At 36.4% G+C, this 24386-nt stretch overlaps 1 protein-coding gene across 1 annotated transcript in view; it reads right to left on the bottom strand.

Annotated features, from left to right (window-relative positions):
* LYST (lysosomal trafficking regulator) overlaps nucleotides 1-24386 on the bottom strand; it is a 77583-nt gene that overhangs the window by 7025 nt on the left and 46172 nt on the right. Inside the window, exons 24-48 of the mRNA XM_063151604.1 lie at nucleotides 23794-23971; nucleotides 22771-22940; nucleotides 21178-21408; nucleotides 20114-20280; nucleotides 19490-19642; nucleotides 18100-18291; nucleotides 17426-17604; nucleotides 16241-16447; nucleotides 14800-14976; nucleotides 14258-14334; nucleotides 13163-13351; nucleotides 12288-12433; nucleotides 12103-12199; nucleotides 11371-11432; nucleotides 10967-11022; nucleotides 9858-10010; nucleotides 9282-9526; nucleotides 8484-8550; nucleotides 7456-7612; nucleotides 6921-7061; nucleotides 6302-6519; nucleotides 4719-4949; nucleotides 3831-4020; nucleotides 2829-2965; nucleotides 1997-2095 (exon numbers count right to left, since the gene is read on the bottom strand). Of these exons, the coding sequence (XP_063007674.1) occupies nucleotides 1997-2095; nucleotides 2829-2965; nucleotides 3831-4020; nucleotides 4719-4949; nucleotides 6302-6519; nucleotides 6921-7061; nucleotides 7456-7612; nucleotides 8484-8550; nucleotides 9282-9526; nucleotides 9858-10010; nucleotides 10967-11022; nucleotides 11371-11432; nucleotides 12103-12199; nucleotides 12288-12433; nucleotides 13163-13351; nucleotides 14258-14334; nucleotides 14800-14976; nucleotides 16241-16447; nucleotides 17426-17604; nucleotides 18100-18291; nucleotides 19490-19642; nucleotides 20114-20280; nucleotides 21178-21408; nucleotides 22771-22940; nucleotides 23794-23971 (3919 nt within the window). The remainder of the gene's footprint in view (nucleotides 1-1996; nucleotides 2096-2828; nucleotides 2966-3830; nucleotides 4021-4718; nucleotides 4950-6301; nucleotides 6520-6920; nucleotides 7062-7455; nucleotides 7613-8483; nucleotides 8551-9281; nucleotides 9527-9857; nucleotides 10011-10966; nucleotides 11023-11370; nucleotides 11433-12102; nucleotides 12200-12287; nucleotides 12434-13162; nucleotides 13352-14257; nucleotides 14335-14799; nucleotides 14977-16240; nucleotides 16448-17425; nucleotides 17605-18099; nucleotides 18292-19489; nucleotides 19643-20113; nucleotides 20281-21177; nucleotides 21409-22770; nucleotides 22941-23793; nucleotides 23972-24386) is intronic.

Here is a 24386-nt window from a genome sequence, read left to right as displayed (position 1 = left end):
GGTGACAAGCCTTAAAATGGTATCTAGATATGGGAAAACATGCATTTACATATCTGTCTTTAAACAGCAGCTCTTCTGCCTACAGGACTTGAGAGGGGAATTGAAATTCTTCCCACTTTTACCCAAACAGGTCCTCCAAGTGCACTCTCTGTTTGCAAGACACCTCTAACAATCAGCAAGTGAAGGCTGAAATAATGTGTACAACCAGACACCTGTGGCTCAGGCTCATGCAGGTGTGACTGATTGTCAGCACAGATCAGAGTCAAAGCAGTACTTCATGGGGTTTTCACCATTGTAAGGCAAGGAAAAACAGAGCACCTGGAGCACAACATGGAGCCATTTTTGAATTCTGACAGCATGCCTTTGACAATTAACAACACTATGTACTTCATGCCCATGCATTGCATTCATACAAATGTGAAACAGGGCAAAATATTCACATTTCAAGTACTGCATTATAACAAACAGTTCACTTTATTGCTGATCAGCTTACAAGATGGATGCAGAGCAGATGTCAGGAAGCACATTTGCATTCCCTGCAGCCCTGACTTGGGTAACTGGCTCAACGACAGGAGCTACAAAATTGACACAATGTCCCTCTGCCTGGGGCATGTAAAACTGTCAGTGCTGAGAAATTCAGCAAAGATGGTCTCAAAGAACATCATCTGTGCAGATGAACAAAAATCACTTTTTTCTAGGAAACGGAAGGAACTCAAGAACCATAACCCCACTAACTAAAGTTTCTTTTCAGCTTTGCAGAAGGCAAGTATATTCAATTTCTAGTTAAAAAATAACTGGAATCCAAGTCTCAGTGCAGGTTATTTACAAGTTCACTATTCTGGGAAGCAGTAAAGGTGCCTGACTTATGATCCAACTAAGTAAAGCTTGCAGGCTTGAAGCTCTGCTTCATTTCCTGAACTCAAAGTGCTGCTGAGCTTAGGATGTATGAGTGGCAGACCACCAGAAACTGGAAGAAAGCCAAAGGGAATAAAATGCTAAAAATCACTCTGTTTATGTTCTTCCTAGTCTAAGCATCTGCTATTTGCCACTACTGAAAACAGAAAACTGGGTAGGCATAGCAGACCATACCAAGGTTCTCTCCAGCTCATGCTAATGTAGGGATTCAAGAGCATCAAGGAGTACAACACCAAATATGTTTGCCAATACCTGTGTCAAGCTACAACTAGGAAATCACTTCAGTTCAGTTGTTGCTATGGGTAATACTGTAGACACACCTAAAATGAGCTGTTAGGAAAATTGTCTACTCTTTGTTAAAACTATGGAGAACAGAAGTTACTGCTAAAGAAAGAATGGAAGATTCAGATGGAAGCTTGAAAACTCAGTCAGAATTAGATTCTTAATTTTGAGTTTGATTTATACTATTTTTATCAGCAAACAGTATCAAGGGACTTTCTACTACTCTCAGTATTTTCCACTAATAGATTAAGTAATGCAAGCTACTTTCTGCCTTCCCTACTCACAACTTTGCCCCTTGGAGAATATGACAAAGTAAAGAGGCTTGATGGTTAATATATATACACTGTCTGAGAATTCATCACTTAAACTCTGTAGTTTAAGTGCCTTCTGCACTTGAATTATTGTTTACTTTGGGGAATTGCATTCCACAGGTTCAGTTAAAGCACTGAAGGGCTCTGTCTCCCACACAGAAGTTACTCCTTAATGCAGGCAGCTTCACTGTGCCAGAGAGCTTCAGTTCCAGCCCTGTCCTGAACACAGTCAGAGCTGTACATGTTATGCACTCAGGTGGTGAGGACTGACTAAAGCCTATCTGTATGTAAACAGCAGCTTAAGAAAAACAGGCAAACAAACATGCTGAGATGTCAGAGGAGCCTTCAAAATAAATACTAAAAATGCATGTAATTTTTTAGTCATTATCCAGAATACAGCTTTTTCTCATTTTTCCTGTTAAAAAAAAAGACTGTAATACTGAGTATACGAAATCCTTTATTTATGAATTATTTCCATTGTAACTTACTGTATTGCTGGTGAATCTGTTCATATATGCTGTGATGACACCAGACTTACTACCTGTGAACAGCTGACAACTGTCTGGCACCCAAGCACAACTTGTTACCTTGAAAAGACAAAACAACACCAGGAAAAAATTAGAACAGAACAACTATTCTAACTGCTGTTCTCATTAGGCCACAGCATTTGGTCAAACCAATTCTTTATTAGTTATCCTATGAAAAGACATGTAAAACACCTAAGCTAAAGAAATCCAAGAGCTAAAATATAGCTATTCTAGGTTGTATTTGTTACTATGTCAGAAACAGAGTAAGAGGAAGTTTTATGTAGCCAGGAATTCATAGCTAAAGAGCAGTGCAGACTAGTGCACACTTCAAGATCATCCACCAAAATCTTTTTGCAAGATCTTACCAGTCACTGGATTGTGACAGAAATTATGTAGCTTTCCCTAAAAATATTTTAGACATTCTTTTTCAAATGGATCCTAAACTAGAGTGGAGTTGTTCTTCCAACATGAAGCACCTATACTTTTTTTCTGTATTGATTTTTCTTGGGACAAAACTTAAAACTTGATTACATTCACAGCAATATTCTATAAGAAGGAAAAGATACAAAAATCAAATTGATTCAAAAGGAATCTTTAGCTACTACAGGAAAACAACAAGGAACAAGATAAAACAATGGAACACATTCCAAAGCAAGTAAAAAAGATTAAAAGGAGTTGTGACTGGATGCTCATCTCCAAAAAAGGCTAAAGCAAGAGTACTCCACTGCCAAGTCAAGCCACCACTTACACTACCAATATTAAATTGAGGAGGAAGAGACTGATTTTGTTTTACCTGATGGAGCTGAGAGCTCTGTATAAAATTGACTGGAGGCTCACTTTGCTTGCTCTTCAGCCGTAAGATGTTATCGGCATAGCCCCAGCTCAGGATGGCTGACCACTGAATGTCAGTGCTGTGCATGCTCCTCACGCCTGAGGGAAGGCACACAGCATTGTGTCATGTGCACAGCAAGACTCAACCACTTACACAGTCAACAACAAAAGGCTCAGGTTCACGTTTTATCACAAATTAAAATATAACCTCCCCAAAGTTTCAAAAGAAGGTATTGTCTGCAACATATTATAAACAAACAGTTTTCAGAGACCAAATGAACATTCCATCTTCTCCAAAGACAATTTGCAATCTGGACAAAACTTTTTTGAAGAAGAGATGCATCTTTTGAGAACAGAGAAAAAGGGCAGATAATACCACCTAGAGAAACAAGTGCTTGTTACTTCAAGGAGAATATTACTTATTTTTGTTGACTAAATGTGATTTATTTTTATAAAGCCTGCACGTATAGGCCACCAAGAAAACAAAAGATTGTGAGAACTTGTTTGTACATTCTCAATAAGAATCCCTCCAAGAAGTTTAACTGAAAGCAGAAGATTCTTCACCTCTGCTTTTTTACTGTTAACTTTTCTCACTGTCTGCCTCTAAAATCCATTTCTTAAGTTTTCGTTTCTGTTGCCACATGCATTTTTTCATCTCTTTTTCAGTTCTTGGACCCAATCTGTTGGCAAGTTCTAAAGTTAAATTCCCATGCTTCAGCCACTTCAATGAAAAATAGGAATTACACAATGACTCTATTTTAGTTTTGAAAATTATAAGGAAAATCCACCCTCCAGTAAAGATACCACACATGTGGAAGCTGTTAATGGAATTATAAATTAATCTTTGGCAAAAGCAACTGAACTTGGGAAATTTGCTAGAGAACAATAGTAGGATTAGATTTAATTTTTTTAAAATTCATTTCACATATATTGTGCATATAGAGAATAAAGCGCAAATTCATACCTTGCTCCTTGCTATATATCATCAAAAGGCAGAATTTACTGGACAAGCCACAGATAGCCTTAGTTGGTAAAGCTTGAAGAGAGCCAAACCTTTCTCCATGTGGTTGGCTAAAGCAGACAACAGGGTCTGGAGCACTTGGGGAACCAACATATTCTCCCCATTTCAAGCCCTTTATCCATGGTAATGGACTCTAAAACAAGCACAGACAAGGTTCAAATTACAGAACTTTCTGAAAAACAATTTCATTAGTAATGTAGAATGATTCATGTCAGTTTCCTGTAAGCAATCACATGGTCAGGACAGCTGAAGTCTTTACTCCAAAACCACTAGAGAGACAAGTTCAAAGCACTTTAGTACCATCAGTTAAACTGTTGACTTTAAGGTAGTTCTACTGCTTCTTTAAAGGCATAGGCTGCAAGCTTCTAGTTCAGGTAGTTTAGTGAAAAATACAGATCTCTAAATCCAAGGATGCAGTTTATGACTGGACTTCAGGGAAAAAAGGGTGCTTGAAGTGAAGAAAGTTTAATTGTCCTACAGGCAGTAAAAAAGCTGAGGATGGAATGGAAGAAAGCACAGTATGTGTTTGCTGCTATAGATCTATACACAGATTCCACAATTCATCATGGAAACTATAAAACTGGTTAACTGAAATGCTTTCCTACACCTATTTCCCAAAACCAAGACAAACTCAGATCTCAGTTTACACAAAATATCACCAAAGCATGAAAGTAATTTTCACTATCACTTCCTAATTTTTATGTATTTTCTTTACAGTATAATGTAAAAAGTAGCACTTTTAGGAAGAAAATTCTAAACCAAGGGTACAGGCTACAACAATTACAGCACATGGATATTAATTAAACCATCTTGCAATTGAAAATTACATACTGGGTAAATGATTTCTTTAGTGTGTTCTCTGGTTTCTCTGAAAGCAAACTGCACTAGCAATCCCATGGCAGCAGGAAGTTCTCCTTCCATGATAAGCCTGGATCCAGGTCTACTAACATGTGCTGTGTGAAACAGCTGGCGGGGCGTTTGTCCATATGTTTTTATCATTGTTTCAAGGGCTCTTCTCTGAACAGGATCTTCAACAGCAGAAACATCCATCCCAAAATAGGTCTATAGGCAAAAAAAAAAAAAAAGGAGAGGAGCAAGAATAAGCTCATTGGGTTTGTCTTTGGGAAAGATTTTTCAACACATTCACACAAATTCAGAGGCAGACTCTTCAGCTGTTTGCTTAAGGTGTGGATGAGAAGAGATCTCACAATGACTGTGCCGACTTAAGAGCCACTGAGAGCATAACCTTGTCACCTCCTCTTTATTGGAATAAACTACCACTTAAAGGATACTCATGTGAGCTGCTCCTACATATGTCCCACGACTAATTTCTGTTGAAGGTTTTTTTTTGAGACCTTTACCAATCTGTGCAAAACTGGAAGGGTTGCTGATGATAAACAAAAGAATTAGAAAGAGCTGGAGAAGTTTATTTTCTTTACCATTTTTTAATGAGCATATTAAAGCTCTCTTTTGGGGTAGAGAAGGAGAAAGAAACCTCATACTTCAAGAGAGTGCAAATTATTTTCTTCTGTTTGTCTTTTTCCAGCCTCTCCAACTGTGGATCACACACTTTTTCTCAACCACACCAAAGGCCTTGACTTTTCACTTTAAAAATAATGAATGTACAAACTTAATATTTCAAGCTCATGGTACTAAGTCAATACTGAAGCTCAAAAAGAGTAAAAGAAAGGGAAGTATTTGGATGGCTACTTGACAAAGCCATCATTGCCACACACTACCATTTTATTAGCTTTTCCAGTCACAGAACAAACACTAAAACCAGGAAACATTTGAATGCATTTACAACCAGAACTACCTGCTGAGCAAACCTTGTGATAGAGTAAGGATTGAAGCTAAAGAATGCAATTCAAGATATCCACGTTGCAATTATGCAGTAAAACTCTGCAAGTCCTAACATTAAATGAAGACTTATTTGAAATTAAATTTACTATAGAGAAAAGTGCTCATTAGAGGGACAGAACACAGGACATGTATGAAGGCAAACACCATGAGCTCAGGACACACACAACTATTTCAATCCTATCAAAAGCTGCAGCAGCACCTGCCTAAATTAAAAGCTTTTGAATTAGGCAGAAGAAGATACATACAGTTATAACAATCAGTACTGCAAGCCACTGCACACAACTATCCACAAGGTCTAAGCCCCAGATCTGATCATGCCCCACACCTAGCTCAAGGCAAGAAAGAGGAACAAAAATTCACTAAGTATCACAACACCCACTGGGATCTTACAGTTCAACAATGAAATTGTTAAAGCCTTTTCTTATTCTTCAACATCCCATGAGCAAGGGATCTTGTTTCATGCTTGATGTTGTCCAAGCAAGTCAAACCAAACTTTGCCCCATTAAGTTACTAAGGACAATGAACAAACATGCTGCTTAACAAATACTTACTGCAGGATGAAAGACATTAATAGCCTGAACAGAGGCCTTGCCTTTTTGCTTATAACCAAACACCAAGTCAATCCAGTGACAGATTGTCTGGGACACATGATCAGACTCCAAGGCCTGACGATGAATCAAGATGAACAGACGAGGATCGTTCCGGGCCCAGGGTGGAAGATTGACATGGTTAACTCTGTCACCATTTTGACGCACTCCAAAATCAAAGCCTAGAAACAGGGGAGTGAATATTCCAACATTTTAGTTCACAGTAACTTCAAAAAGGTCTGTAGGGTTCTACAGACCTCAATGATTAAGCATGGCGATTAACAATCAACAAAGCAGCATCATTAACAAGTCTCTCCAAAACATATTCAGCTGTAAATATGCATTTGAATGGAAAAATGAGAAAACAGCAAACTCATTTGCCCTGCTGACAAAATTAGGGAAAAACTCAGCTTAACTCCTACATAACAGCTTTTTTAGCATACCCCACAAATTTGTGCCAGGTTTCTCCCGTACATCTACTACTTAGCATATTCAGGCAAGGCATATAAATGTTCTCAGTTTCAACCCATTAGCTCAATCATACAACTCTTTTGGGTATAGTTCTGTTGTCCTTTTAGTATACCTTCTCTGTTAACTAGAAAGTCGGGAAGGTAGAAAAACTCTGGTATAAGCTCCTTTACGTCAGTCATTGATTCATACGAAGAGAGGCGCCAGGTTGTATTGGTAGAGTGAAAAGTTCTGTCTGGGATGTCAAAACTTTGATCTGTAACGAAATCCAAACTCAATTGTTACATTGATGATGGACACCAACAGTTGCACATCTGCAACTTCATGTTGTTAACTGCTCTCTAGTCAGCTGAGAACATTTAGAATTCTCTGATCTCAATTGCTATGTGTTACACATCGACTGCAAGTCAAATAGAGGTCAGCTTTTTATGCTACAGAAACTAAGGAATAAACATCAGATGACCAGATTTATGGTGTAGCTTGATAATTTCAATAATAGATCTACTGTTAAAGCATACCACATTAAATTTTACCAGGCTGAGCTATCTGGAATTGGAAAACCTATGCTAAATAGGGTAACATATAGCATTCCCAAGTTATTGGAACAAGGCCCAGATGTAAAAGGCAAGTAAAAGCAAATGCAACCTTACCTTGATAAGCCAAAAACATTTTAGTGAAAGGTGGCAGCCTAACCAGGAAATGAAGTACAGTTCCACTGTTAGAATAATGAGATCCATAGTGATATGGTTGTACAGGGGGCATTGGATCATCCTCTCGTGCTCCTTTACGGTACTCTTCTTCTAAATACTAGAAACACAGGAGAGAATTAAAAAAAAAAAAAAATCACAAACCTTCTCCTTAGATGCATTCCAACAACAAAAATAAATGCTTGCCTAAATTGTTTAGGAATAAACACTCCAACTTTTCAGAAACATACATTCAAAAGCGATCTGGAATCAAACACACTTAAGAGTCCTAAGACACACAATCACTTTTACAATCCAGTTAGGTATTGAAGTCTTCAGCCAATTTAAATTACCTACTTGCCATTATTTATTACTTTTCCTTTTCCCCACTCCCCTGTCTTGTTTTCTAACACAGTATTTGCAAATAATATAGTAGACCATGGTGACACAGACAAGTTTGAAAGTCCAGATGCAGATGCTTTAATTCCCCAGTATGTTGCTATTTCCTACAGCCTTTAAAACATTTTAAGGAGAAAAAAAATTAAAAACACCTACTATTTTCATAGAAGAGCATGTTAAAATAAAGTGCTTGAGTGAAAATAGCCCTTCTGTTATCAAACAGAACAAACAGCTACAAATTCCAGCACAGTAATGTCAACTAAACAGCAGTAAATTATCTTCCTGATCTTTAGGGATCTTTAAATGTATACAAGTTCCCACATAAGGTGGTATCCATTTAAACTCCTCAGCAGTATCACATGGATGGGCTAAATGGATTTCATGCTTCAGGAAAAAACACAAGTTTCAAGCATGTCATAAAACAATTCCTAGGAGATGTTTCCTGGAAAATACACTGGAAGTAAGAGCTCTGTGGCCATGAAATACTGTATTTGTGGTTTCTTCTTCCCCAACAGATATATGTTATAAAAACTAAAGCCATGTTGTCATTTATACATGGGAAAAAGGCAAGAAGAGAAAGTTATCTAAATTACCTTATAAGTATCCACATAACGATCCTCTTTTTCTTTAGACTGCACAGCTATTGGTTTGACCAGGTTCCTGCAACAAAAGCAGTAGTGATATGTTGTAACTTTATTACAATATATTACAATACAATATTACAATATTGATTCACTTCATTAAGAATAACACCTTTAATATAATGAAAAGGCCAAGAAAAACATAACACTTTTCAAGAAAGTTCAGAAAATAAAAAAACAACTTTTGGTTAGTGCTAAAGGCAGATTCAGATCCACAGCACAGTAACAGGCAAGAAAATGCCAAGCACATCAGTCAAATCAGAGGCATCCTATAAAGGCAAAGACTTAGTGCACACAAATGTTAAATTAGCATAACAGAAATTTATTAGGGTGGGACAATTCACTCAAGTCCATTCAAATGACGATTGTGATTTTGTGACTGGCCAAGTAATTTAGAATATTATTTCCTTTTCTATTTAATTTTTGCTAATTGGTCTGGAAGTCTCTCATCATAGGAATTTAAACAGACAGCTTCTGTATAATTCACTTAATTCTGTGAATTATACATAGCCTATTAAGACAGTGTAAGTCCAATACACTGCATTTGAATCTACACACCTGTTTTATTTAAATGTCCCAGGCAAACCAGCCACTTACTGTAAAAACCCAAGTTATTAGAAATGAGGCTTGTCCCTAAACAGTTCCATTTGTGGGTGTGTGTGCAGTTTAATACAATGAAGTTAAAAAAAGCTATATAAGGATCATCAGTTCAAGTATTTGAAAAGAAGAGTTCCAAGCATTTCATATTACCTATATACCGAGGGATCATTTAGGTCCAGCGTTTCATTGGTGTAGTCAGAAAGTATAAAAGGAAATACTGGATATTGCATGAGATCATTGAAGGAACGACCTGCATGTTTGTTTAAATGAGTCAGATATTCAAAGTTAGTAATCTGTCCTGTGCACCACAGGTGGGTCAAAGCAGTAATGTTTCCATATTCCAAAAGGTTAGGCAAATTGTTAGTCAAGATGTTGTGGTACACATCATCACGGACCTAGAAGAAAACACCATAGATTTAATCATACAATTTAGAAGTTTAAAACTACCAAGAATAAGTTTCTCTCATTTTGTATATTTTCAGATATCTGCTGTAATCAAATAATGCCTAGTATCACCAAGATTCTTTAATGTCTTAATATATCAGAGATGTGTCTTACAACATGCCTATCCAGAAGCCTAGCTAAGCCAAGTTCTTTCAAAGGTATTAAGCAGAATTTAATTAGTCCATGCAACAGGTCTCCTTAAAAACCTAATGCATGAATACAAATGTTATAAAGACACAGTAAAATGCTTTGGTGTATTACTCCGCATTAGTGCCACAGTACCTTTGTATTATCGAAAGCCAGGAGTAAAGTTCTGCCATTTGTTAAAAAGATTTCCACAGCATTGTCTCTTAACTGCCACCAGCGCTTATGAACTTCCTTGATTTCCTCATAGGTCCAAGAAAATGATGCGGGTTCAGTTTCTCCATGAAAACTCTGCAGAATTTGCAATTTAGAAGTTAATTTTAAATAGTGGATTTTCCAAACAAGAAACCCTTCAATGCAGCCAGCTTATAACAATACAGCATATCATAAGGCAAACTTTAATTTTAGTGCAATGCTTTAATAAGTTGTTGTGATTTTCTTTAGCTGCTTTCCCCATCATCTACTCTCCTCAACAAAGTAGGCAGAACAGAACACATGCTCCTGAGCTGCTCCAGTTCCCTACCCAGAACTAGCAAGCACTGCTGCATTTTCAATGATATTGGAAAGCCAATCAGAGCAAGCAAGGACAAAGCAGCTGGTAGCATCCTAAACCACAGGAACAGTCTGTTCAGTAGATGCAAGGAAGAGCTCCATAAAAGCAGTTTAAAGCTTTAGTCATATCTTAATTACTTTTACATGTTTGTTGGGTATATAAACAATTTACACATTAGTCTTCGTGTATCAGAAGGATTAGCTCAGTTCCCACTTCTTCATGAAACAATCCTCTTGTATAGGAAAAGGGAGGAGCTAGAACATCATATATAATGTAAAATTCAAGAATGAGATGCTGTGGAGCACAGCACAATTCATAGACCTGCGACTTTCTGCACTTCAGTGTTCCAGATTCCACTAAGGCAAGTCCTCAGGCACAGATCAAAGCAAACTCTGTACACTTTGCTGATGAACAAAGATCAAAGCAATGCACTGCAAGGTGCAGAAGTCTCTCACATCACCTGTTCCTCATTCCCTCCCAGCCTCAGGCCCACATCTTTCCTGTTTTCTTCTATCACCACCACTTCCATAGCCAGGGTCAACAGAAGCAACACAAACCAAACTAATCAGTTTGGCTAGCTTTGTCCAGAGATCTCTAACTCTAGTACTACTGCCACTGAAATTGCTGAAAAAGAAAGCTACTCATGGCCATAATTTGGAAAAATTAAAGCTGGACAATGTATTCTAACACTTACCGAATTTTCAATTGTGTCTGAAGCATTGTCTTCAACAAAATACATGCCACATTTTCCTGCAGCAAGAAATAGTTATGAAAAGGTAAATGATGACAGTAGTAATGAGTTAAGATTGCTAAGAATAGCACCTGGGGCAAGATAGTACTTGACAGAAATACAATTTATGATTCCACATCTTTCAGCAAGTGGTCTGCAGATCTTAAAACTTATTTGCAGTTCCAAAAGCACTCATGAAAACATCAGAGAAAGCAAAATTGAACTATAAAGTATGTAATCTACAAAGTCTGGAAACATATCAATTACTTATTAAAATTAGCTAGGTTTATATATACAGCAGACTCTTTACTGCATTTATACAGTAAATACACCAAAAATGTATTTATAAAAATGAAAAGTCTACTTACCTAGCAACAGTTCACCAGCAGTCTCTCTAGAAGGTGCTACACTTACACATCTTCGATTAACTCTGAAATATTTCCAAGTGGAAATGCTTATGGATTATGGAAATGCCTATCCTTATGGATTTATGTACCTTTTAGCAGACCTAAAACCAACATAAACTAAACAGCCTCCAAGGTTCAAGGTTTCTCCAAGCTGTAGCTGAAGAAAACCTGTCCAAGAACATGACTAATGGTTCATATCCCAAAGAGGGAAAGAAATAGAACCTCAACTTTCTAGACTTGCTTATGAGTGTATTTCTACTTATTTCTTTGCATGTTCTCTGCAGTTATTTTATGCGGTATTAGTGCCTGTAACAGGTGGCAAATTGATATAACTGCAGAGCTGAGTAATGCAGTGATAATAGCAGAGAGGATGGAAAGACAATTTGCTTTTGAACTCTGATGGAAAGACCTACCAGATCTTAGATATCTAGGACAGACAGTGCTACTAAGCAAAAATAAGAGATCTCATCAGGTTATCCCACAGGTCCTATCCACAGCACACCAGATGGTATTTGATAGCTGTAGTCTTTTGCTTTTGAGTAAAGCAAAATGCCTAGTATTTTTGACACTGGTCTCATTTCCCACTTGATTTTTATAAAAAACGTTTTTAAGACAAAAAAATGTTTTTTAGATAGCTGTTTCATTTGACTGGGAAAAGACAGGAAAGAGAAGCATGTGTTATCCAAAACAAACCTTATATGTTCACTTGCAGCTTTGTCCTTTACAGTAGAGGAGTGAGAAGAATGTGTTTTGTCTTCAAATAAGTAAGACAATGGAGTTTTTATCACACCTATAAAGAAATCACAAATAATAGGGCAGTAAAAGTCATTACAAATCAGACATTAGGCTACATTAAACACTGACAATTTTTTAATTACCTTCCTGTTTTTGCCTGTCTGGGAGAAGGTATTTGTTTGGAATAGTTAGGTAGCACCTCTGCAAGCGGCGCCTCTCTCTGTTGGGGCCCTCTGTTGGATCCAGTTGCCAAGAAGTTGGGTAATAGACTGGGTCATACCAGAGTGCTCTGACCAAAAAAAAAAAAAAAAATTAGGAGTTTGGCAGCAGAGGCAGTATATGTGCTTGTAAATTCTGCTCTTTAACAAGTAGGAAGACAGAAATTGCAGAGAAGTACACTAGGGGATTATTTCTGAAAAAGTATTAAAAGACTGAATTCTCTAGTTTATTATCATGAGCTATTTCACTGAATGACTTTTCACAAGCTGCTACTGTAAGACTGTTCTTGAAATTACTCTCTCTAACAAAAACAGCAATACAATGCATCCAATACTAATTTGAAAACTCTGCTGCTGCAAACATGAGATAATACTAGTTCTGCAGTGGTGAAGATACCCTAGTTTGGTTTCTTATCAACACTAACATCCTTTGTTCTACACTATTTAGTAAACAGTATCTAGATGCTAATGTGAGTAACATTACACCAAAAATGTGGTTTTACTCCATCTATGTTGTGCAAGATATGAAAATTTTAGGACACACTTCATTGTATTAGGCACAGCAAAATATATATACTGAAAAAAACTGTCTAAATGGGATAGAAATACTACTTGGCTACTGACCCTAAAAGATAGGATAAAAAAATAGTCAAATCTTTCACAAGTCTAACTATCAGATGGTTAGCAAAAGTAATTCTAATTTTAGTATAATCTCCATTTCATATGCCTCTGGTTAGAATGAGAAGCACATGTCAGGCATCAAGTCTCTCTCACTTTTTCCCCAAGATGAGAAAACTCACCGATCATGCGTAAGCTGCTGAACAAGTTCCTGCCAATGTCTGCTGGCACTCAGCTCTGCCTTATACATCCCCCTGATGTGCTGGATTACTTTCTTCCTTTCCATTCCTTGTGACAGTGACACAGCTTGTGTGATGTCTCCAGCTATTTTAGAAATGTCTTTAGACTTTGTATCTAGACGCTGAAAGAGACTGAGGAGAAGAGTTGTGTTTTAAAACGCGAAATAAACACACTGAAAAGGGAAAGACCAAAATCCCTCATAAAATACAATCAGTTTGGCAGTAGATATGTAGAGTTCTTGTTACAGCAGATGCAGAATAACTTAGCCTACATAATGAGATTCATGAATACCTTCTGCTTCTTAGCCATCAAAAAATCTTTTGGCCAAAGACAAGCCAGTCAGAAGGTCAATGGCTATGTGTTAACATGCTTGACTAATTAATGTATAGTCATTACAATAAAAACCTGGGGTAAGGACATTAGTTTACCACTGATTAAATCTCCTAAATCATTCAACATAACAAAGTCTTAATACTTGTCTGCATGAACTTGACTAAGCTGACCTTTACAGCTACTGCACTTGCCTACTTTCAAGCACATTGTGTGTATGTCTCAAATCTGATTTCATGGCATAGCCTGAAATTTAAATAAATGGAAAACTCAATTTAACACCATGTACTAAAACTTACAATTATGTCAAGGAGCAGTAGTCTACATAGCTCACAAAAATATTCAAATTGTATACTGAATACAGTATTTAATTTGTGGAAATCATGGTTAGTCGCAGAGACATTTAATTGCACAGACCATAGCAACAGGAAAGCTGATTGGACAGATGCAATAGTCATAAAATTAAGGGTGAAATGGCAAATGTGCAAAAAACTAAATCAGTATTGAGGTTCACACAATGCCATTTATTATACAACCTACCAAAATGCATATGCCTTTAATATAATAGCATACTTAAAAGCCTGAAAGCTAATGATGCTGTCAATTTGAAATAAACCTCATCTATAATCACACAGGCAACTTTGCAATGGGAAGTGCTGAACAGGGAACATTTCTTAAAGTTCTTGCAGCCCCTCTAAGGTACTCACTTCTGCCGATTATTAGCCATGGTTTTCTCCCAAGCAGCTTTGTTTACACCTTCTTCCATCTCATATTTCTTCTGATCCTGAATGGAAGTTTAACACATTATTTTCTTTTCTCAGATGGACAAAATAAGGAAAGGGAGGCTAAAGGGTATGCCAGTTTTAAAAAGGAAGAGTGACAAAACTGTTCAACTGATACCTTCACAGCATTTAAAGCCAGCAAGGCTTCATTTCAGTTACTGCCATTTTATTATATTTATATATAACTCTTCTCTTCACAAGAAATCAAAAATTATTTTCTTGAAAATAAGAGATACTAGTAGCTTATTATAATTTTCCTCTGGATTAAATATGTTTAACCAAGAAGCTTGTGAGCTTGCTGTGAAGAGTTGAGAGTATGTGACAGAAATATTGAGAACCCAAATAGAATTCCAAAAGCATAAGCCATCCACCACAGAACACCACAATCTGCAGTTAAACTCTGATCCTATATAAGACAACTATCTCAAATATACCCAGTTTTTAAAGCAAAGTTTTTATTCACAAACCTCTTTCAAAGCTTTTATTAACTCTGGTTTTGGTCGTGGGCTCAGGGGAATGCATTTATAGCCACAACTTTTCAGTGTATTCATTAAGTCTCCTGCTGCTCTTTGTTGTTCTTTGGTCATTCCATCTCTGTGATTGTGCATTAATTCATACAAATAGAGCACTAATTTAGGCCCATGCTAGAAGATGAAAAGAAGGAAAGAGGAAATTGTATTGTCATGCTCATTTCCACAACACTGAGCAATATTTTCCCCTCCACTTTTATTCCCTTTTCTAGTCAGACTGTGCAGATTTCTTCTAATTATTCACAAATTTAAAGAAAAAGACAACTTTAATGGTTAAACTTTTATAAAACTAGAAAAACATGCTGAATTTTATCCTCACATGGGAAAATTTGCCCCAGCATCTTGTGACTTTTCAAATGGCTTGCAAGAAAACTGTTTCTTTCCCCAGTGCTCAGCTCCTGCAGCCTTATACTTCAGGAAATACGTGCCAGAGACTTCTAATTTTGCATGCCAAGAACAGTACACCTCATTTGATTAATCAAATTAGAGATGACAGATAATGAAGTTAAGCAGACATAAGTCATAAATGCACTCAACATGATGCTCCCCACAGAAGCCACTGCTAGTGCATCAGCTCTTTTCTACCTGATAAAACTTATTCATTTGAATAATGTATACGTGATCAGAAATATGTGAGTGCCATAAACTAATCCAATAAATACTTCCCCTCCTTAGTATACAGTGACTCAAACTGAGGCATGCCTTTTATTTCATTCTTGCAGTTCCTGAAGATCTCCAACTGCAACATTCCTTCCTGATTTCTCCTTGTGACTCAAATAAATGACTGCTTTCAAGCTTGCACTAATATAGCACCATTAGAAGCTTTCCTCTGACAAACTCAGAAAAGCAGGGAGAGCCTATTCAGCTTTTTAACTTAAGAACATGGAATACATAATCCCACTAGAAGATCTAATAAAGGCCAAGTAAGAAAAGAGAGAGTACTGCTTTGGTTGAGGATTGACTGCTTCTTAAAATCTAGTTGAAATCAATTCTTACAAGCTTCAGGAAGTCTGCAGTTAAGAGTTTCAAAGCAAGGATAATTCCTTCCTTAATTTGCTTTTTTAGGGCACATTAAGTCCTAACTTCCTCAGTAAAATCCTTCATGTTAAAACTACTATCACCTTTTGTCTCTGCACAGCACAGGGGATATGTTTGATGCAGAACAGCACCAACAAACCCAGACTTAATTTTATTTATCCTCAGGATGGTACAGCAATTGCAGAGGTGCACCAGGTGTTTTGTATGACAATTGCCAGTCACTAAACATTGCACAAGTAGCAGTGAACAACTTGCCACATACAGTTCTAAATAATAATAAAATCTAAACAAAAATTGAATATAGGTTTTAGAAACTTCTCTCACAAACTCTTGAGCTTACTTGCAAAGTTGGGCTGAGACAGTCACGCAAAATCTCTTGCTGGTTTACTTCGTGTGCCATCTCCAAAGCCTGCTTCCTCTCCTGCAGAGGACTCACAGGAGACAAGCTATGCACAAGAAGCCTCCCAAGCTGCGTACGGAATGTGTCCTTACATAACAAGAGGATTCTGTTCCACTGCTGTTTTGGAGTGCTCATTCTGCTGGTGCCCTAATAATGGAGACAACTTTTTAATATTACAGGATTAGGACTTTCTTCTACCAATTTTTTCAGATTATTATGATCAAAATGCAAGACAAAATTTTATCTACCAAAAGAAGTGTTTTGGTTTACTATAGTGATTATTATTATGGGTTAAAAAGCATTCTAGTAAAACAATCCAGAAAGTGAAAATTGTGATGTAGAGAATTTAAAAACCAGAGGGTTTCTTTATTACTCATTTTAATCAACAGCCGTTTTACATTAATCACCAGTTTTCTGAATGGATTACCTCAAAAGATTAGAAAACAAGTATTAGAAGAAGGTGTGTTTTCACAAGAGAAAGCTTGCCATCTTTGAAAAGAACAACAAATATGGCACAATGGAAAGATAATACACCTATCAAATGTAATTTTTCTGAGCTAGAAAGAAAATTAGGTAGAACTGCTTTCACCAAGATGACCTAAGGAAGAGTAATAACACACTTTGTATTACCCAAGCAAAAACTGATTGCCTTGGAAATGCTGACAAGCTAACACCTGTATGTTAGAAGATTTTCACCACTTTATTAAGAACTGAAAAAAGAGAAAGCTCTCCTTCCCAATTCTAAAATATACTATAAACATATTGCTCAAAAAAATCTCCACCACCTGTGGATGCACAGAAGATCTGGTTTTATAGGCTTCAGCAAACCTAAATGTTGAAGTTTAAGAGACCAAGCAAATTTTCATAGTACAAGAAAGTCTATTTAAGTTCTGTGTTCTTGTTCAAGAATAATTTTGCCAAATGTAAAGGTAAAAATCACAATAGATCCATTTTTTATTTTATAACTGCAAGTAAATGGGAAGTCACAGTATTTAATGCCACAGCTGGATGGACAAAGGCAGTAAGAAAAGCATTTATGAACAGAATACACTATGAACGAAAGTTCCTAATAAAGGAACATTATGAATAAAATATGCTTAACGTGGACAGCATCTAATTACTTACAATGGATACTTTGATTCCTTCCACCAACATTTTGACCATTTCTTTAAGAAAAGGATTTATTCTGCTAGTTAGCTCTTGCTGGCTTTCCTCTTCGGGAACTTCCAGCTGGGATGCCGAAGCTCTGCTTTGACTTGTATTTTCTGTTATACCCAGTACATCAAGGCACTCTTCGGTAGAGGCTTAAAATTCAAGAGGTACATATTGATCAGGACCATCTCAAGCAAGACAATCCTACAAGCCTTTAGTTGGCATTATATCAAATACTGCCTTTACTGATATATTTACCATACTTTCACTCTCTCTTGCTTTTGCAGAATTTGCACTAGCTCTCAAAGTCATCAAGTCTTGCTAACCAATGTAACCATTTCATGGAAAAATTGCATTTTAAGAGAGCAGATGCTCCCTTTGGCAGTTAAATCTTCATGTAATAATTCAGGCAGCTAACACATGAATGGACTAATGTAGAAATAAAACAGCTTGTTCAGTTCATTCAGATAAAAACATTATCCAGATTGCCAGTTACATAATACTGAGAGACAAATCAGAGAACAATGCTTTATGGATAAATCCACTAAATTCCTGTCAATAGAACAACTTTCCTCTCTAACCCTTCAGCATTCCAAAAGCAAGAATAATTTTTCATCAAAACAGAAACAGACAAAAAGAAATCCTACCTAAATAAATGAGCCTGTTAACAGCCAAAACAGTCAGCCTCTGTAACCTTTGTGCAAACTCAGACTCAGTGGCTTGGACAGGATTTTCTTGGCTCATTCTCCGCTGCATCATCATGTTGAATTCCTCACTTGCTAGCGAGCGCATTTTCACCAGCAGAGCATCAGACTGAGCAAGTGAAAACTTCCTGGAACCTTTAATGAGAGAAGCATGAATAGAATTCTACTAAAATGCATGAAAAGTCCATCACTCAGTCACTACTTTAATCAAAAGATTTCACATAATTTAATGAAACAAACATTTGAAATGTATCAGTATCAAAGGGAACATAAGTCTCATTGGGTGTTTGTCTCTTATTTTTAATTGTTAAGGCTTTTTTAGAATAAATATATAAATTTCAAATAATAAGTAATACCATGAAATGAGTTAATTTCAGGATCAGATTTATTGTATGACTTCCATACTTTTAAACATGGAACTAAACATTCAAACCCACTACTTTTATTCCTGTTTTTATTGTATAAATAGAATAAAGGATTAAAAATTAGTGATAGAACAAAATCTTGCATATTGCAGAGTGGGTTCATCAGCAGAAATGACGAGCCAGACATATCAGCAAACACATTTTGTACCATACCTATGGGCACTAATAGAAACACGGTATCTAACTCACAAGAATATTCTTCAGAATTTTCTTGAAATGAACTGGGAGGCCTTGACCTTACTTCCTTCTTTTGGAAACAACTATTTTTATTTACCTTTAGTGCTTTACCAAGTTCACTATTATAAAAACATTTTCACTGTAATGAAAATATATATAAAATGTTTCATTAGGTTGATGGAGAGAGGGCATCAAAAGCTGACCATGAAGAGAAACATTCCCATAGTAAACAGGAAATAGTATGTGTTTCCCAGATTATTAAACTGTATCTTTTGTGAAGTCTTTAATGCAGCTTTATTTGTAAGAGACATACAAAATCAACTTACATCCAACTCCAAAACCTTTACAGAAGGACTGACTAGCTATCAAATACAGGGAAAGTACTACTGCTAAAGCTAGAACTCAACACAGGTTTTAAAAACACCACCACAGCGGCACTTCTAAGTATACATTTGGAGTGGCATGTATTTATTTCAGGATGGTCTCTAATGAAAAGTTGTGCAACAAAGCAACCTCCACATTATGGCTGTGTTAGTTACAAGCACTGCCTTGATTTTGGCATTAACTTACTGCAAGGTTGGCTATTACAAGCATTACAAATTACTTTAAAAACATCTTTACTAAGCAACTTGTGAATTTAAGAGAATCCCCAAAGGTGGTAATACCATGGAATCACCAAGCAATACATACAGGAAGGAGCAAGCACAAGAATGCCACACCTCGCTACTCACCCGCGATGCCTTTGCGCTTTTGAAACATTGTGCGATGTGGTGCCGAGGGCGCCGGCGCTGAACTGGCCTGCTCCTGAGCATCCTGGCTTGCTGTGGTCCTTATCAACTCAATGGCTGCTTGAAGAACTCTTAGCTGCAGAACAACTGCCATATCTAGAGAGAGAGGCATACAAAGTGTACATGACATCTTCAGGAATTTTTACCAGATATTTGTAATAAGTCAAACCACAACATGTGTCAAGAGCTACAAAACTCTAGATTCCACAGGAGTCACACAAAGTCACTTTGCTATGCCACAGATACAGACACTACTGAAATTAGTTGTCATAGAAAAGCCATTGAATTTGATCACTCTAAAACAAGCTAAATGAAACTGTACAGCATGTTTTCATTTAAATATCCTAAGGAACTTTTGCAGTCACTATTTTTTCAGATTAGCAGTACACAATTCTTGACCACAAGGCAGGCTCCTAAGGGAAACAACTAATTTGAGAACCACTTAGAAGAGAAAGATTCATCACCAGAAAACTCCCCCTTCTCCCTCAGCAGGAATATTAAACAGAAAACTGGGGAAGGGATTTACTTTTCCAGTCCCATGACCCCAAAAATTAGCAGACAACTTACTTTGCATCCTTGCATTTTTACTATTTTGGAGATGACCCAGCAGCACAATGAGGTCTTCAATAACACGAAAATATTGAGAACCTGAGGAGCTGCAGGCATGAATTGCAACTGCTACCAGCAGCTGTTGTATATCGCATGCAAGTAACTTGTAGTCATTCAAGGGAATGCTGCAAACAAAGTTGTAGTTACCAGAAACATGACAATTCTAGTAGATTGTAACTCTTAACAAGACCCATTATTATTCCCCTTGCTACTTCTGCCAACTGTACTTAATATTTTGTTGTACTTCATATAAAAGTGTCACCGTTGAAGACTAGAACACTATAACTCAAGACATTTCTTTAGTGTTCACTTTGGCAGATTGGATGCCTGCAAATTTTTGAGACATTCTAATGCTGAGTGCAGCACAGTATTATTGGAAAAGCAATGATGTATTACTATCAGATTTTTAAGTTAAAGAACAAGTCTGAAAGCCTATATTTCTCAAAAAAGTATCAGGACAATCTCATTTTGTAATCATGCTGAACAAAAACTATATTGAGGTAAAAAGGAAACCTTTCCATTTCTTCAGGATACCAACTAATGAAATAAAATAACAAAACCCTGTCTTCTCCTTTGTTCCCTGTATAATATTTTTTAAAGTACATAATCTTTATCTCTAATAAAGTCATTGAAAAATCTCAAATATTAAATCATAGGCAGTACAGGAGAGACTTTTCTTCAGTTTTGATATTGGCCATAGAGACAGTAGAATGTACCATTTCCTGGGCCTTTATCTTACTATTCAGGTTTATTAAGAAAAGCATTGAAAGTGCAGACAGTGTGACAATCTCACATTTTAAAATGTCATTTTAAAATGTTTAAGGTATGGAAAGAACATTTTATATTCCACTATTTGAACTGACTAAACATTAACTTACAGGTATAAAGTTGAAAACCTCAAACCCAGTATTTTGTACATGCTCTCTAACAATTTCAAAAAGTAGAAAAAATGAATACAGTAATTTCTTGCTAGCCTTAAGGCTGTGCCTAGAACATTTGATAGCAACAGACACAATACTCACTTTGTTTCCAGTCCGTTGAGAGCAGCCAGTGTATTACACAACACATAAAGCAAACCATTATCAAGGAGCAGGTCTGCAACTTTTGAGCAGGAATTTATGATTTGCAGGAGGAGACAGAAGCAGTTATGCAGCAGAACGTTATCATAGAGGGAATTCTCTATTAGACCCAGAACAGGAATGACACACCATTTTCGAAAGAGTCCAACGTTCTTGACATCTTCCAGATCAAATCTGTTAGCAGAAATATGAGTAAATGGCATCCTAAAGAACACTCTGATAACAAAAACAGTACAGACAACTGGAATACCATTTATGTATCACATGCTTGTATTTTGGCAAAGATGTCCATGGTAATTTCCTATGTTTCATTGTAGCAACAATAGCTATCTACTAAAAAATCCAATAAGAGAAAAATAAACTTTTCATTTCAGCCACAAAGAAATGACGTGCCTAAAAAGTAAATCTGATGTCTTAGCTAACTACCAACTGCCTACAATACAGACTTCATGAAAATGGAGGAGTTTTTAATCAGTGTAGAAAAATGGTGCATGACCCTTCCAATGTCGCTATTATAACTACTGCAGACACTATGAAGAGAACAGACACAGCTTGTCATCACTGTAACAATAACAAATTGACTGGCAGCAGGTTTGATATCCCATTATCCATTGGTTTAATTAAGTTTGGCACCTGGCTTATAGTGATTGCAGAATTCAAAGCAGTGCTTCAGACCTTCTTTTATTTATGCACTAAGAAACTACATTACTCTCATGAGGTTATCAGCCCTATAATATGACTATTATATACAATCCTAAAAACCTGAGACATTAGACATTGGAATTATCTTTCCAGCCCCATAATAAATCCTGAAGAAGTAACAGTTCTCTGCCTTGGGACAAATTACGCAGCCATGACTAGATATTGCAGTTAAACAAAAATAGCTTTTGAGTGGTGAAGATCAGGTCAAGAGGCAAAAGTAATTTGGCTACAAATCCTGCAGAGGCAGTAATTCATAAGGAACTTTTTGCAAGATTTTTCCAATGAATATATTTACTCAGGTGATTTCTGTACAAGCATTAAGTAGTCAGGTTAATTCTAAAAAATATAATTTACTTAGCTGTCTGCTTAAAGGTAATCTCCTTTTCTATCAATATAAGATGGCTGTTCAGTTCATGAAAATGGTATATCTTTGGGATTTTTCCCTAAAAGAGACAGTCATTTAAATTTGGAGCCAAGATAAGGAAGTAGCTGTGGCATCAAGATTTTTCCTGAATTACCTACCAAAATCCAAGAGAAGTCTAGTGACAGAGAGAGTTAAACTGATTACACAACATTTGAGTTCAAGGTCTCTGAGGCACTCAGAGAGTCTGAGTGTTTACAAGATCCCTGCTGAGAGCCTCCCTCAGATGAAGTTGCTTACAAACAGCTTAAGGGCCACACAATAGCCCTAAGGATTTTAATACATTTCAATGTTAAACAAGCAAAACCTACCAAAATAGTCTTGAATAGTTTTTTTTATGGTTGCTGACCAGCAAAGTGCACTGTTTGGAACTCACATATTGTTACAGCACTTAAAAGCACAGCATTACTTACTCTTCATCCAAGCCAACAGAGCGGCCAAAAAGCATTTCCAAAAAGCACTCTACAACTTCCTGAGTCCCCTGATGAAGATACAGCTGGTTGGCTAGCAAAGAAAAGCCACGGTTCTTTAAGAACTTTTCCTTCTGCTCCCTCCTTGCTCTGTTGAAATATGCATCCAACAACTAAAAATAAATGCATAATTATAGTGTAAGAATGAAACATTTAATATAACTGCCCTGAAAGTGAAATTATTGTCTGTCATTTAAATTTTTTAAATTCAAGATTGCAAACATCAATTATACCATCAATTATATATTTGATGATATATTTTTAATCTGAACACACTCACATTTTTCATTAAGTTTGGGGCAGATGAAATCAAACAACAGTTAGCAAATGCATACATAAATACTCAAACTTTTTATATTTGTTCAATCTTACAGTTCAGTGTGCGTGCAAATGCATGCATGACATTCATTCTCAATAAAGCCATACTGTCTTTTTCTTTCTCAAATTAAAATAGAAATCTACTCAAAGTTTTTTATCTACATAATATAATCATACAGAAACACTGTCCTTAATACTACAAAAATCTGTGAAAACATTTTGAAGCCTCAAGTCCCTCTTCAGTCCACAAATGTGTGGATGACTCCTCAGAATAACTCAAAGTCAACTCTTGTACAAGTCAAACCAAGGTGCAAGCACTTTTACACATTGCATCATGTTTTGTGTCACTGACTTTCTGCATTGTTGCTTCCATTTACAATGGTAATGCTATCAATAAGCTCTTAAGGCCTTTGGCTTACATTAGGGACTATATTTATCTATTCAAAGAGTCTGTGTTTTTGTTGCTTTGTAATTTGCTTGGTTTTGTTTTTATTTTTTTTTAATCCGTAGGGTGAAAACTTATCTTAAAACTCAAAAGTAGAAAACTGAAGAAAGGTCAACAAAAATATTAAAAACCCACCACATTTCCAACATGTTAACCATACTGGTTGACATCTTTTTAGGAGAAAACATTTGATATAGGCTTACTTTAATGACTCCTTGTTGTATGAGAGGAGATGGGTGGTTCACCAGAACTATAAGATAATCAGGTTGGATAAGTTTGTCCATCACATCTTCTAGCATGATATCAGGTAGGATTAGGAGAACTCCACGCAAGAGATCGTATAACCCACAACAGATAAGCACAAGATAGTCTTCTGCACAGCTGAAAACAGAGGAATATGTTTCACCACAGCAGGAAAGGTTAAAAAATGCAAAATTAAAATTCTTGAGGGACAGAAAGAGGGTTCAGATTAGAAATTTGGAAGACATCATTTCTCCAATACTCCTAGCCACCAATCTTCATTAACACTTATTTTTAGATGGCAGATAGTAAAAAGGATAATCTGACCAGAACTACTTTCTTTTGTGAGCAGTTCCCACTTTTACTGTACATAGCAAAAATCCTGATTTTAAAAATTTGTTATGTAAATACAAAAAAAACTGAAACAACAGAACATTCTATACACTAAAAGCTTAATAAATTTGTGTATGACAGTCACTGAAAACATTCCATTAGTTTTCAGACTTTGAATTTTTATGGAATACTAATCGAGCAAGAACTGTGAAATTAAAGCTCA

Source organism: Melospiza melodia, chromosome 3 (genome assembly GCF_035770615.1).
Source record: "Melospiza melodia melodia isolate bMelMel2 chromosome 3, bMelMel2.pri, whole genome shotgun sequence".
Lineage (NCBI taxonomy): Eukaryota > Metazoa > Chordata > Aves > Passeriformes > Passerellidae > Melospiza > Melospiza melodia.
The sequence above is the reverse complement of the archived record's forward strand: the minus strand, read 5'-3'. Positions and strand labels throughout refer to the sequence as shown.